Here is a 15,523-nt window from a genome sequence, read left to right as displayed (position 1 = left end):
GTTTATGTGCAGGAGCCCATCCCCCCTCTCCTCCACACCCCCACGCAGAGGAATATTTCCAGGCAAGGAGCCTTTCCAGCGCTCACGTTAAACACGATGATTTATAAACAACTCGCAGAAGAAAGCTGTTTCTTGTTAGTAGTAATAAATTCCCCGGTCCGCCCTATTGTGTTATTTCGATGAAGATAGTGGGAGCCTGCGACGCGCACCTAGCCCCGTGAGCAGTTTATTTTCGAGACAAAGCTATGGCTTTCAGCTCAAAAATGGGCCGCGAACTCTTTTCGCGTCGGCCAGCCCGGCGCTGCTCATTCCTAAGAAATCCGAATCCAGTTCCAGGGTCTCCTTCCTTCCTGTCCGAGCCGCAACTTCTTTTCTTTTCCCTATCCCCCTCTTTTTTCCCTATTTGTTTTTTCCTTTTCCCACCACCCTCTCATGCCCATCTTCCGCATCCAGGCAGAGTCGCCAGCGCCGCTGAGCCGGTCCCGCAGGCACCCGGTCCTCACGGGACGGGATGAGCGGAACAAAACCACCTCCGCAGCGCCGAGGTGCGAAGCCCCGACATCCCCGGAGGAGCGGCGCGCCCCGGCGACCACCGGGTGCGGGGAGCGGGGCAGGGCCGGCGGACGGGCAGGGGGCCGCCCGCTCCCCGCCCCCGGGGGCGCGGCGCTCCCGGGCCGCTCCGGCGGGGCTGGCGGCGAGGCGGCGCTGAGAAAGTTGGGGGTGGGCAGGCGAGCACCCCCGGCCCGCAGCGCCCGCTCCGGGGCGCAGAGACGCGCGTCGGGGCGCGAGCAACAGGAGCCGGCGGGCGCCCGGGCAGCGGCAGCGGCAGCATCCTCCCGCCGGCCGTGCGGTGCGGTGCGGAGCGGGGCGGGCCGGGGCGGGGCCGGTGACAGCGGCGGAGGCGCGCCCCTGCTCTCCGCCGCGCTCCCCCCGCCCCGCGGCCGCCGCTCCCCGGCGCCCCGTTCCCCCTCGGAGTTGGGTCGGAGCGGGGGCGGGCCGGGGGCGGGGCCGGGGCGGGGCGCGGCCGGCGGGGCGCGCCAATGGCGGGAGGCGGCGGCGGCGGTCGCCGGGAGCGGCGGCGTCCGTCAGGGCGCGGGGAGCCAATGGCGTGCGGCGGCGGGGCGGGGCGGCCGCGCGTGCCTTCGCAGTGGGCCCCGCCGCGCGGGCCGGGGGGGCGCGGGCGCCGCGCGGCGCCCGAGGCGAAAAAGTAGCTGTCAAATGCGCGGCGCCTTTAACCGGCGCGATCAGTGCGGCTCGGCGAGTCATGGCGACCGCAGCCTCCAACCACTACAGCCTGCTCGCCTCCGGCTCCCCCATGGTGCACGCCGAGCCGCCCGGCGGCATGCAGCCCGGCGGCGGCTACCGCGACGCCGGCGCCCTGGTGCAGGCGGACTACGCGCTGCAGAGCAACGGGCACCCGCTGAGCCACGCTCACCAGTGGATCGCGGCGCTGTCCCACGGCGGCCCCGGCGGTGGCGGTGGCGGCGGCGGCGGCGGGGGCGGCGGCGGCGGCGGCGGCGGCGAGGCGCCCTGGTCGGCGGGCGCGCTGGGCCAGCCCGACATCAAGCCGGCGGTGGTGCAGGCGGGCGGGCGCGGCGACGAGCTGCCGCCGCCGCCGCAGCACCCGCCGCCGGGGCGGGCGCCGCACCTGGTGCACCACGGCGGCGGCGGCGGAGGGCACCACGCGGCGGCGGCGGCGGCGGCGGCGGCAGCGGCGTGGCGGGCGGGCGGCGCGGCGCACCTGCCGCCCGGCATGGCCGCGGCCAACGGCGCGCAGGCGGGGCTGCTCTACTCGCAGCCGCCCGGCTTCACCGTCAACGGGATGCTGGGCGCCGGGCAGCCGGGGCTGCACCACCACGGCCTGCGCGACGCCCACGAGGAGCCGCCGCCGGGGCCGCCGCACCACGGCCCCGAGCACCCGCCGCCGCCCCACGGCCCCCACCCCGGGGCGGCCGGGCCGGCACCGTCCGCCGCCGCCGCCGCGCCCCCCGGGCCGCCGCCGCACCACGACCCGCACTCCGACGAGGACACGCCGACCTCGGACGACCTGGAACAGTTCGCCAAGCAGTTCAAGCAGCGGCGCATCAAACTGGGATTTACCCAAGCGGACGTGGGGCTGGCGCTGGGCACCCTCTACGGCAACGTCTTCTCGCAGACCACCATCTGCCGCTTCGAGGCCCTGCAGCTCAGCTTCAAGAACATGTGCAAGCTGAAGCCTTTGTTGAACAAGTGGTTGGAGGAGGCGGACTCCTCCTCGGGCAGCCCCACCAGCATAGACAAGATCGCGGCGCAGGGCCGCAAGCGGAAAAAGCGCACCTCCATCGAGGTGAGCGTCAAGGGCGCGCTGGAGAGCCACTTCCTCAAGTGCCCCAAGCCCTCCGCCCAGGAGATCACCTCGCTCGCGGACAGCCTACAGCTGGAGAAGGAGGTGGTGAGAGTGTGGTTTTGTAACAGGAGACAGAAAGAGAAGCGCATGACTCCCCCGGGAGGGACGCTGCCGGGCGCCGAGGACGTGTACGGGGCCAGCAGGGACACGCCGCCGCACCACGGGGTGCAGACCCCCGTGCAGTGAACTCGCGGCGGGGGCGCCCGGCCCCTCCTCCTCCTCCTCCTCTCCTCCTCCTCCTCCTCTCCTTCCCCCAACTTTTGATTGTCCTTTTTTTTCTTTTTTTTTTTTCTTTTTTTAAATTTTATTTTCTCCTATCTTTAAAAAAAAAGACAAAAAATCAAAAAAAGAAACAAACGCGAAAAAAAAGAGAAAAGAAAAAAAGCGAGCGAGCGAGAGGGCGAGCGCGAATCACAGCGGACAGACAGATAGACAGACAAAGCACCTGCACCACACCGTCCCTTAGACTGTAGGAGGTGTGATGCTGAATTTTGACCTTTCCAGGCGGGTGCCCGTGCACGGGAGTGGAGTGGGTACCGCGCACCGGCAGGCAGGCGGGCACCGGCAGGCAGGCGGGCACCGGCAGGGCAGGCGCAGGGCGAAGCGGTTCGCACAAAACTCCCTCACTCGCTGGCCAAAAGAGACGGCGCTGCCCTGCCGGGGAGGGGGCGGAGGAGAAAGGGGGGCACGGCCACCTCGGGTCCCCTCCGCAGCCCCCTCCCGCCACACAAAGGCAGATCGCATTGTGGAATGTCGCTCGGTGTTGGCACATGCTGCTGTGTTTATTTTCTGTGGATCCCCTGTATGAATATATGTAAAGACAAAAAAAAAAAAAAAAAAAGGAAGAGAACTGAAAAGCTATCCCTTTTGATGTAGACAGTATTTAACCGTACCAATTTGCACTGCAAGAAAATCGAAGTTTACATAAACAAAATGTTTATTTTTTTCTTTTTTCCCCCTTCCTTTCCGACCTTAATTTTGCAAATGACTTGCATTTTCCACAGTGAGCGTTAGTCAACCAGTGACCGGTCTACAATATGTTACTGTGTTTTAGCCTTTGCTTTATGTGTATATGTGAACTTTTGTTATAAACAAGTATTCTTAAATACGTGTAACGCTTATTTTCTCCTTTTACCATAGCAAAAAGAATTAGTATATGTGTGTGTATGTATACATGTGCACGCGTGCACAGGCATACATGTATACACATATATATAATTTCTCTATATACACATATATATGCACCTCCAGCTCCCATTCTCCAGAGATGTGACTCTCGTAATTGTTTAATACACGCCTTCAGTGGCAAGAGTCGAGTTTGGAGAAAGGAGAATAATGCAAATCAACAAAGTAAACTTCATTTTCAGGCAGTGTGTCCGGGGGTCGAGGCGCAGCCAAAGGGGGAGGAAAGGAATACGTGCAACCCTTCCAGACCGTGTCAGTGCGGGCCAGCAAGGCCTGGTGTGGGAAGGCAGAGAGGGAACAACGTGTTTCCAGAGGTTTCCCAGAGAAAGGGGCATTTCCTTGAGGGGGAAAGGGAATTATTTATCTCCCCCACCACCGCCCCCTCAGCGCCCTTTCCTTCCCCTCGTCCCCCCCCTGCGTGCCTTTGGCATCCCCGGTCTCGCCTCCCGGGCCGATATCAGCCTCCAAACTTTCTTTTATTGAGCAGTTTTATGTCCAGGCAGAGCCAGGGAGAGCCCGAGGAGCTGCTGGGCCTGAGGTGGGGGTCGGGTGCTTACACCTGCCTGTAAACACACGCTGCCCCCTCCTCTCCACTGAGACCGTGTGCATTTCTTTTTCACTTTACTTTCCGTATTTATTTTATTTTCTATTTGTATCCAGCCCCTCTCCCTTCCCATCCTCCCCTTGTCCTTTGGTCAGATTGTGGTATAATTTATTGAAGGAAAGGACCAGTTTTAACTTGGGCAGCCTTGTGTCTTTCACTGGGGAATGAAATGAAGTGGGAAAAAATGCCATTTTTCAATCCGTGTTTCTCACCCCCCCTCCCTTCGCTAATAGTTTTAAAGTGCATTTCGTGACATTATCTTGATGAGAAATGGTTAACTTTCCAAAATAAAAAAAAAGAGGAAAAACCCACGGGGACAAAAAGGAAAAAAAATGGAAAAAAAAAAGGAAAACAAAAAGCTCTGAAGGGAAGCAGAGGAGCGGGACCTCGGAGCAGCGCATGTATGTGCGTGTGTCTGCGTGCGTGTTTGTGTACTTATGCACACACACAGCTATGCATATACATTAGAGGGACTTTATGATAGTTATAAATTCATAAAGGGATCATTTAGTCAGCACAAACGGGTGCTATAGAGACAAAGCATTTTTATAATCTAAAAGTTTACTTAGTTGAGTGTTGGACAATTATGGAGAAAAAAACAGTGAAGCATTCTCTCGCAGAACTCTCCTATAAATATTGCATTCAGTAGCTAAGGCTTTAGAATATGTTTCTCATTGTCTTTTAAAATGCCTGTGACACTGGGTTTTCTTTCCTTCTTTCTTTCTCCCTTTCTTTCTTGCTTGCTTGCTTTCTTTCTTCTTGGTAAGACAGATGATGATTTCTAAGAGGCACATGCATTAGCCTTTTTCCTGGTTTTCCAACAATTGTTAAAAAGATACGGGCACCAAGCTTTTCTCTTTTCTTTCTTTTTTTTTTTTTGTTTGGTTTTTTAATTTTTTTGTTTGTTTGTTTATGTGTTGAGCTGCTTGTTATTTAAAGTGTTGAGGACTAGCGCCTAGTGAAGTGAATCAGATCAGGGCAGATCCAGTGGTAAAGGGAGGAAATGAACTTTCAGACACTTATTAATATGTGCGTAAGGTCAGACAACGGAGTTGAGAGGATGTTTGAGAAAGCCTCAAACTCCAAATAGGTTTACTAAAACAAAAGTTACCAAGCAAACCTTACCACTATGTATATATGTTTAATATTTGTCCTTTGAAATGCAGAAATAGTTTCAATGTTTTCTTTGTCTATTTTTCTTTTTTTTTTTTAAATGCTACCCAGGGAAATATTTTCATATCATTTTTAAGTGGCCTGCCTCAATGTATATTTATTTCTTTTAAAGCAAACAGGTTCTGGAAACTGTTTTTCTGTAGCTTTAAATGAGTAGGTGAACAAAATCTATATGGGATGTAATTTTTTTTGTTCAGTCTCTTTAAAAATACTTTGTTTTGGTACATTTGGATGTGCTTGTGGGGAAAAATAAAAACGCAGAGATCCTTATATATTTATGTTAAAGTAATATTTTATTATCTACATAAAACAGAAATGCACAATACCTTCATAGTTTCTTCTAATTATTGAAATATCGTTATTTTATTTTTAAAGATAGCACAGATTTGCATAGTCCTTAAGATCTGGAGGGAGAAGACCCCAGTACTTATACTGAGCTGAGTTCTGTGTAAAAGCACCGCCGTTCCTTTCTATTTCATGGAATTTTTGGAATAAATTTGATGCCTATACCGAGAGGTTCCACGCTTATAACTTTGAGGGTGGTGAAGGAGAGCCTCGGGAGCTGTGTTCATTGTGTCTCTCGGCCGATGAGCCACAGCCGTGTGTGTTTTGGAGCATTGATTTCTGTGCGGGCAGGGCTGTCCTGCCTTTGATGCTGCTGGGGAGATCTCAAGTTTTTTGCATGCTCTGGCGGAAGGCGCGGGAGAGAAGAGGTTCGACTCTTCTCGGTCCCTTTTTATAATTTAACATCTGACTCCTTAAAAAAAAAAAGAGAGAGAGAGAGAAAGAAAAAAAGCAAAACAAAAAGGCGGGGCTTATTGATGGGAGTACCGTTTGGAGGAGGAAGGGAGAGCGCGGTGCCCAGCGGGGCTGCGCTCCCCCGGGCCGGGCCGGGCCGGGCTGGGCCGGGCGGCGGCCCCGGTGTCGCGTTCGGTGTCGGCGGCTCCGTGCGGTGACGGGCGGGTCGGTTCGGCCGCAGGGTCCCGGCCGGGGACCGAGGGTCTGGCGCTGACAGGCGACATCGAGTGCGCGGTGTTCCCACGGGTGTTCGGGTCCTTGGCTGGTTCGGGTTCCTGAGTGCGATACCCTGCTCTGCTCCCCCCTCCCCTCCTTCGCGATAGTTTCCAGGCTTATTAGATTTAATCATCTTTTCTAACTTCTAGTCAATATTACACTCATCCCGAACAGATTCAGCTAAATGATCTTATCAATAGTTTCGAAGAGAAGTGACAGAAAGAAGAAGTGTTTTGTGACCGCAGACGTGCTGACGGGTAAAATGTTGAAGCTGGGTATGGATTTAGAAGTCCTTGGTCAATAGCCCGCGGAACGGGTTGCGGAAAGCGAGCAGCCTCTGCCCTCTGCAGGACACTCGGGTGGGCGCCCAGGGAATATTTCGCCTTTGGCGGGGGGCCCCGCTCTCGGGGAGCGCTCCCGTCTCGGGCGGGCAGGAGGCGATGGCGCGGACGGTGCCGGAGCCGGGGCAGGCCGGACGCGGGGATGGCGGCTCCGCCGGGGGCGGTGGCGCGGCCGCCGCCGCTCGGGGCAGGCCCGGCCGAGGTCCCGGGGCTGCTCCTTCGGGGCTCTTTGCCCGGAGACAGGCTGACCTTACGGAAGCGACTTCGCTCGTCCTTCCGGACTGGTTGTGGGAAGGCCGGCTGGTTCGGGGGTCATTCTTTTTGTCGCTTTCGATCTCTTTTTTAAGAGAAAGGAGAGGGGGAAATGGAGCAGCCATAGGATGCTCCTTCTTCAGATGGATGTCAGGGTGTGCGGCAGCTCCTCGGGCTCCCTCGCTCTCATTTCCAGGCAGGGACACTCTGTCGTAGGTCAGATGTCAACAACAAAAGCCCTGTTTCCTCGGTCAGCTCTCTCTCTGTGGAGGCCAGAACTGGGAGGCGAGAGGAGAGTGAATATCCTCAAGTCTGTCAGTCCTGATTGTCACCCCCAGTGTCCCCAGCCCTGCAGGGGCCAGAGGCAGCAGTCGGTGCTGCCCGGCTCGGGGAGCTCCCGCCGCCGCCCAACTGCTCCGTCTTTCCTGAGAGAGGGCATTGGGGGCCGGGGTTTGGAAAGAGGGAAGAGGAGGAAGGCGAAATCATCCTACAAATCCCCAGGCTGGCCGGGATGGTGTTCGACCCGGCGTCACTCTCGGGCTGGGCAGCTGTGAGAGCCCCGCTGGGGGCAGAGGCCGCGCTGTCTCCGTCGGGCTGTGTTGGCGGCAGTTCGGGGCTCCCCGTGTCCCTTCTCCAGGTCCCCGGCTCCCAAGGACTCCTCTGGCCGTGGCCGGGCCGCGGGGACAGCGAGGGACGGGCCCGGCTCCCGGAGCCCTCCCGGCCCGCGGCCCCGGCCCTGGCCCCCGCCTGGGGCTGCTCCGGCCCTCCGTGATCCGATGGGGGAAAGCCCTGGAAACCCTGGAAACCCCGCAAACCCCGCAAACCCTGCAAACCCTGCAAATCCTGCAAACCCCGCAAACCCTGCAAACCCTGCAAACCCTGCAAATCCTGCAAACCCCGCAAACCCTGCAAACCCTGCAAACCCTGCAAGCCCTGCAAACCCTGCTAACCCTGTCCCTGGGCTGCCTACCCCTGCCTGCCGGGTTGTCCCAGGCCGCGCTGTTGGAGGTTTGGTGGCTCTTTGTTGCTGTGCCGTCGGTGAGCGGGACAGAGAGGTGACCGGCCGGGGAGGCTGGCGATGGCCTCCGGCGGGCGATGAGGCCCGGGGGAGAGCGATCACGGCTGGGCTTGGTCCGGTTTAACTCCGGCCGCAGATACAGCGCTGGGGAAGGTGGCGGGCATGGGGGGACCCCAGGCAGAGCCTGGGCAGCGCCTTGCGGAGCAGGGAGTGGGGGTGAGGAAAGAAGGGAACTGTCCGCGGCTTTTTGGCGGTGGACGGGGCAGCGACGGCTTTTTGTGGCGTCCGGAACGGAGCCCGGGCGCTGGGGTCTGTCCTGGGAATCGTGGCTCTCCCGCCGCCCCTGCTCCTGCGGGCGGGTGTCTGTTTGTTGTGCGTTTCGGAAGGGACGCGACCTGGGCTGCCTCTCTGGCTTTAAATCTCGATGTGGAAAATATAAAAATCCAAATTTTCAGAGTTGCAGAGGCTAAGTTAGCGCTCTGTGCTGGGAGCATGGCCAGGTGCCGTCGGGGATGTAGGAAGGCGCTCTGCAGAAGCGAGTTTGCCCTGGCTCGGGCGAGCGATGCTGGGGGAGCGGGCGCTTCTCCGGGGGAAATTAGTTAGAGCAAAGCCAAAGCGTGCTTCAGCAGAAATGGTAAAACAGAAAGCAAAGGCTTGTCTTCAGACCCGACTTCTCATCAAACTATAAACCAAACAAATGGGCTCTCCGGCAGGCGAGTCCCAGTGCAGTGCGTGTATTCTCACGCCGCAGTCGGCCTCGGCCCGTGGCCTGGTCCCAGCTGTGGGTCTCTTCCTTCGAAGCGTTTATCTCTCCCGGCAAACTCCCTGTAAATACCACAGAAACTGGGCCAAGTGCCCCGGGCATGCCGGGGTTTCACGCAGGGCCCTCGGGCCGGGAAGGCCGCCCGTGCCGGAGCGGAGCCCCTTCCTTCCCCGCACCCCGGCCCGCACGGCCCGGCCAGCCCCGAGCATCCCGCAGGGACCCTGCTCTCCCGTCGGCGGGCAGAGAGAGGGATGGGGCAGGGACAGCGGCAGCAGAGCGCCCGAAGCTGTGCCCCCGTTACCGGGAGCAGCGGCTCGGGGGCTGGGGAGGGGGCGCCGGGACCCCTTGGCCGCAGGGAGGCCGCGGGTCTGGCCCGTGACCGCCCGGCCCCTTCCGTGCGCTGCCGGCCCGGAGCAGGAGCTCTGCCTCCCTCGGCCAGGGGGATGCGGGGCTGCTGGGGCCGCCGGGGAGCCCCATCGCGGCTCCGGCAGGGCCGGGGGGTTCGGGCCGGCCCAGCCCCGAGCTCCGGTCCCGCCCGGCTGCAGCTCCCCCGGCCCGCTCGCCAGGTCCCGCCGGGCCGGGCTGGGCCGTGCCCCTGGGCCGATATCGTTTGTAAGGATTAAAAAGAGAGCAGGCCCGTAGGAAGTTGGTGTTTCTCTCTCCCCCTCCTCCTCGCACGGCGGTAAATCCTGGCAGGCTGAGGCAGCTTGTAAAAGTGATGACGGGACAGCTCTCCCCCTCCTCTTCCCCGTCCCGTCCCGGGAGCTGTGAGAGGCGCTCGTCTAAAAGTTAGGACTTGTTTTTAGCCAGCCTGACTCATTCATTAATTCTCCTTCCCTCCTTGATTCATTCATGTCTACAGTCATTCATTGCCAAGTCCATGGAGGCATCAGCTCCTTGGTCAGTAGGGGAGACGTACAAACAAGGATGGTGCTATTTATTTCCCTCTGCCTGTGGATTTCTAAGACGTTCAAGCAGGCACAATCATTAAACTAATTTGTATTTGATTGTTTGGGCGGACGGGGGTGAATTTTATTGCACTAAGCATTCAAGCACGCACGCATCGCTGATTACCAGTATACATTAAATAAAGTTGTTTGTACACATTGTCTTACCACATATAGGCAGTCTTATTATTCTAATTACTCTAATTAGTGCATTGAAATGTTTTCTACTTGATTTGAGGAGACAGTGATTAGTTCTATTACTTCTTTTAACTCTTATTTCATGGAAAACTGTTGATGCATGTTCCAATTACCTTGTTTTTCTCTTTAATATAGCGTGGGCCAAAATTATTATGAAATTATATTGTTAGCAGGTAGAAACATCCATCTATTTTCCCTTTCTAAAAGAACTTCCATTTTTTTGTATCCACCACCACCAGACAGAACACCCCCAAAGTGTTCACAAGTAATTACTTCTAGCCAAAGCAGCACGTTTCTTCTTTACAATTTCTTCTGCTAGTGCTTTAGTACTTTGTGGTTGTAGCATTAACCTTCATAATTTTTTTTTTCCTAAAAAGAAAAAAAAAAGAGTCTGACATATACTTCGAGCAAAGCTATTTAATAACTTTTAAATTAAGGTTACTATTAATTGATAGGATCAGTTCATCAAACATGTTACTTCGATAGGGAATTGTAATTAAAACCTTAATCCCGTTTGAGACTTAGTTTTATCTCGAACACTTTCTTGAGGGATTTTTCCCCCCTTTTCCTCGGCGGTCGCCGCTTGAAGCACGGTGGGGGTACAGAGTGGAACCCAGACCCCACCAGGGCAGGGAGGTTATTTCGTTATCGAAATATCCATCTTCACTATTGAGCCAATTGAGGTTTTGTGTCGAGTTTTGGGATGTGTGCGTGTTGGCCTTTTGTGTTGATGTGGCGGCCACTTAAACCCAGACGGTGACAAAGCGGGCGGCGGGGATGGAATCTCGCCTTCCTTTCATGTTACAGACAGGGAGACTGGCTATTTCTGGGTCATAAAAATACTGCCTTTTTTTTGTTAGCTTTTCCCCCCTCCTCTTTAGGTTAGTTTGTTAAATAAATAGGAAGGGATGGGGGAAAATAAAGAAGGGGTGGGGGAAGGAAAAAAAGGAAGAAACGCAAACCATCCCTTAAATTCTTGGAAGTCCAGGTCTGGAGGGAAATCTATGGAGTTACATAGGTAAATATTGGGCCTAGGCTGCTTATACTTTTAATATTTAAACTGGGATTATGGTGGATCTAAAGACGCCTTCCTAACCTTTGCCAATTGCCTGCGCGAGGAGAAATCCCGCAAGATGCACAAAGGGGCGAGACGGCTTCCACCGCCTCTGAGGAATGACCCCGCCGCCGGTGTGGCTGGGGAGCGGCTTTTCCCAGGCTCGGGCTGGCGGGGGACGGGCAGCGCTGGGGTTTGGGGGCTCTTTGAAGGCGGGGGTCCCGTTCCTGCTTCCCGCGGAGCAGCGTCTGGCCCCGCTCAGCGGGCCGGGCTCAGCGCCCCGGGCCGGGGGAAGGCGCCACGGGCCGGGACGGGACTGGGGCTGAGAACGGGAGCAGAATTGGGGCTGGGAACGGGAGCGGGATTGGGGCTCGGAACGGGGCCGGGACTGGGGCTGGGAACGGGAGCGGGATTTGGGCTGGGATCGGGGCCGGGAGCGGGATTGGGGCTGGGATCGGGGCCGGGAGCAGGATTGGGGCTGGGAATGGGGCCGGGATTGGGGCTAGGATTGGGACCGGGACTGGGGCTTGGAACGGGGCCGGGACGAGGATTGGGGCCGCGCGTGGAGCGCGGGCGCCCCCCAGCGGCCGCCGCGGCAGCGGGGGCTCCCCCGGGAAGGGCCGAGGCGCATCCCGCATCCCGAATCCCCCATCTCGCACCCCTCATCCTGCATCCCGCACCCCGCACCCCTCATCCCCATGCTGCATCCTGCATCCTGCACCCCGCATCCCCCATCCCGCACCCCGCATCCTGAACCCCCATCCCACATCCCGCATCCTGCATCCCGCATCCACACCCTCATCCCCATGCTGCTTCCTGCATCCTGCACCCCGCATCCCCCATCCCGCATCCTGCATCCCGCATCCCGCACCCCGCACCCCGCACCCCGCATCCTGCATCCCGCATCCACATCCCGCACCCCGCACCCCGCATCCTGCATCCCGCATCCCGTATCCCCCATCTTGCATCCTGCATCCTGCATCCCGCACCCCACATCCCCCATCCTGCATCCCGCACCCCACATCCCCCATCCTGCACCCCGCACCCCGCACCTCGCATCTCGCACACTGCATCCCGCATCCCACACACCCCGCATTCCGTGTCCCACATCCCCCATCCCGCATCCTGCATCCCACATCCCCCATTCCTCATCCCACACCCCGCATCCCCCATCCCGCATCCCGCACTCTGCACCCCGCTCCCAGGCCCTGCGCTCTCCCTGAGAGCAAGGACAGCGGGGCCGGCCTCAGGGACACCCGTCGGAGAGGCGCCTCTGGGAGGGGGATGACAAAGTCGTGAGTACACTTGTTGTCTTTTCTTCCTTTTTTTCTTTTTATTTTTTGGTGACTTGGTTTTTGTTTGTTTGGGTTTTGTTTGGTTTTTTCATTTGTTTTTATGTTTTGGGGGGTTTTTTGTGTGTTGTTTTTTGTTGTTGTTTTTAAAATACACACACAGAAACATCTAAATCCCATGTTAGAAGTGTTGCTTGTCCTGTGGTCTGGAAGGGACTTTAAAATAACCCAACAAAAACCACCACCCAGAAAATCCATGGTTTATTTGTAAGCCCCAAAAACTGGGAGAGATGCCATTTGCCTCCCCTTCTCCTCGCAATGGGGAGCTGTGCAGTCCCTCAGACTGGCAATCCCTCTTCCAGCTCAGGCATGCTGGATGGGACCAGGATGAACGGGACCAAGCTCTGTCATTTCCCCGTGGCACAGCAGCAGACCCATGGCTGGTTCCGTGGAGGGGACACCCGTGAGGCTCGGCTGCTCTGACCACACTGCTGTGTGAGCGCGGGGTCGCTGCTGCTGCTGCCCTCAGGCTCGCAGGGAGGTGCAGCCCAGCGCATCCAGGCATCCCCCAGGAGCTGTTCCCTGCTTGGCACATCCAGGCATCCCGCAGGAGCTGCTCCCACCCCACACATCCAGGCATCCCACAGGAGCTGTTCCTGCCCCGCACATCCAGGCATCCCACAGGAGCTGCTCCCCACCCCGCACATCCAGGCATCCCCCAGGAGCTGCTCCCCACCCCACACATCCAGGCATCCCCCAGGAGCTGTTCCTGCCCCGCACATCCAGGCATCCCACAGGAGCTGTTCCTGCCCCGCACATCCAGGCTTCCCACAAGGAGCTGTTCCCTGACCTGCACATCCAGGCTTCCCACAGGAGCTGCTCCCCACCCCACACATCCAGGCTTCCCACAGGAGCTGCTCCCACCCCACACATCCAGGCTTCCCACAGGAGCTGCTCCCGCCCCGCACATCCAGGCTTCCCACAGGAGCTGCTCCCTGCCCCGCACATCCAGGCATCCCACAGGAGCTGTTCCTGTCCTGCACATCCCCAGCAAGTGAGGGCACAGACGGGGCAGTGGCAGAGCACAGCTCTGCCAGCGCCTTCCCTTCTTCTGGGAAGGGAATGATTCCCACCATTCCCACCATCTCACCAAATGGCTTCTGCTCTTGCAAAAGGCAAACCACCCCACATGCCAGACCGGTGTCATCAAACACCTCCAAAGAAACCACAACCCCAAAAATCCCCCCCATCAGGTGAACCCCCTGTTTCCCAGGAACAGAGATCTTGGGACAGACCTGCAGGGCCCTTCTCATGCTGTCTGGGTGGTCTCTTTTTATAACAGCCTCCCCAGGCCATCTGAGATCTGTCAGGAGCTGGGCTCTGTATGTTGGGCCCACACCTTGTGGCAGCACGGGCTGGTACGACCACACAGGTTTACATCTTGTGTTTATTTCAGTGCTGCTGGTTTGTAACTACCACTTGCCATGCTGTGTATGTAGGTGCTGAAAATGTTAAAATATTGTGAATATCAAGAACCCAAGACGTTCAGACATTCTGCTGCAGCAGACTTCATTGCACTGAAAACTGATAAGTGACATATCACGATCTCAGAGTCTCTTGTTAACTCAACAAGCAAATTGAGCTGAAACAAAACAAAACAAAACACCCAAGACAGATTAAGTTTTAGAAAGAAACAAGCATTCTGCACAGAGCTAATCACACTACAGGCAGCCAATACTGTAGCACTGAGCAGACATGGGAGAAAATAACCTGTTTTCCAGCTGAACATCAATGCTGGACTTGTTCAGCTAACAGGAAGGAGATGCTGTGGGTACAGCAGGAATTGGAAAGGTAAGCTGTGGCTACATCTTCAAGTACAGACCAAGTCTGTGTCTATCCTACCTGTGGAGATAGCTCTGTTCACAGCAGGCAGAAAGCCATAAGGTCCAGCCTCCAAAAGGAACAGCTGGCTTTGTCCCAGGGACCCTTCCTAAACCAGCTGATAAGTAAGGATTGATTTATCTGCTAATAGGTCTGAGGAGCTGGAGAACATTGGCCTTTTGCATACTAATTTTGTATACATGCTCAGTATATATATCATATATCACATATCATATCATATCATATCATATCATATATCATATCATATCATATATCACATATCATATCATATCATATCATATCATATCCCAAACCAGCAGTTTTAAATTTTGGTTGGAATTAGGCCTTTAGCTTAAAGCAGTCCCTCATTTAATCATGCATGTCTGCCTCTTTGGATTGGGCAAGAGAGAGGACACACAGCCCAGCCTGCCCACCTGCCTTGTGCAGCCAGCCAAGAGAGGTGAGTGTTCCAGAGGACTTGCAGAGAGGCTCTCAGTCCATTTGGCTTTGCTCCTGCCTCCCCTCCAGCTGACCATTCAGAAATACAGGCCCAACCCCAGCAGGGGCCAGGCACTTGAGGTTTCATATCCACAGATTGGGTTTCACTCCCCTTCACTTCCCACAGGCTCTGCCCACAAGGCTGAAATCAATCTCGCTCTCCCCTGCCTGGCCCAGCACTGTGACTCCTGCCCTCCTGCCTGCACATCTCCAGTGAGAGGGCAGGAGGGGCTCACCCCGAGCACGCACACACAGCCCAGCAGCTCAGCCTCAGCTGCACCTGCAGTGAATTCCCCTTGGCCTGAATCCAAGGCTTCCCACATTCCAGCACTGCCCTACTGCCAGACTGGGACCTGACTCTCACCAGAGGAATAAGGCTAGCTGCAGGAGGCTCCTGCTGGTCCCAGACACACAGCCCACATGGCCAAGGCAGGGGAAACCCCACCATTTACATGTGTTGAACAACTTCGAGTTAAGGTAAAATTCAGCTGCAAGCAGAGAGTCAGGGTAAGGACACATTGTGGAGTTTGCAGGAGACCTCAGAGGCAGTGGCTGCAGCAGCTGTGAGTGCTGTAAAACACGAATAACAGCCTCATTGAAATGTTACAATTCCAACCTGTTACCCAATACAGAAGAGCATCCCAAGGGAACATGGACCATTTTCTCGTATCTGTTTTGAGACAAGATACAGCATTGCTATTTCTCGGCCAGAGGGAACAGCCTCTGCCTTCCCTGGGTAGATCCTGCTGTTGTGTGTGAACAGAGCCACAACAGACATGAATCATTCAGCAGCAGACAGAAAGATGCAAAAAGCTGGAATTCCCTCATTCTTCCAAATTTAAGCTCATTATTTTAGGAGGCTTCTGGGGAAAAGTGTTTTTTGTAAGGAGACTGTGCTGTTCTGAGGAAAAAGATAT

General features: G+C 56.4%; 1 protein-coding gene across 1 annotated transcript; it reads left to right on the top strand.

Moving 5' to 3' along the window:
* Nucleotides 1-1,162: 1,162 nt before the first annotated feature.
* POU3F2 (POU class 3 homeobox 2) lies at nt 1,163-3,026 on the top strand. Its single transcript, XM_064707251.1, has one exon. It carries the CDS (start codon nt 1,265-1,267, stop codon nt 2,570-2,572), a length of 1,308 nt encoding a protein of 435 aa, XP_064563321.1. The 5' UTR covers nt 1,163-1,264; the 3' UTR covers nt 2,573-3,026.
* The last annotated feature ends 12,497 nt before the right edge of the window (nt 3,027-15,523 follow it).

This window comes from Zonotrichia leucophrys, chromosome 3 (genome assembly GCF_028769735.1).
Source record: "Zonotrichia leucophrys gambelii isolate GWCS_2022_RI chromosome 3, RI_Zleu_2.0, whole genome shotgun sequence".
Taxonomy (NCBI): Eukaryota; Metazoa; Chordata; class Aves; order Passeriformes; family Passerellidae; genus Zonotrichia; species Zonotrichia leucophrys.
This window is presented reverse-complemented; position numbering and strand designations above follow the sequence as displayed.

Coding starts and splice junctions, on each gene's coding strand:
- POU3F2 (XM_064707251.1), top strand. CDS start 1,265: ATGGCGACCGCAGCCTCCAACCACTACAGCCTGCTCGCCTCCGGCTCC.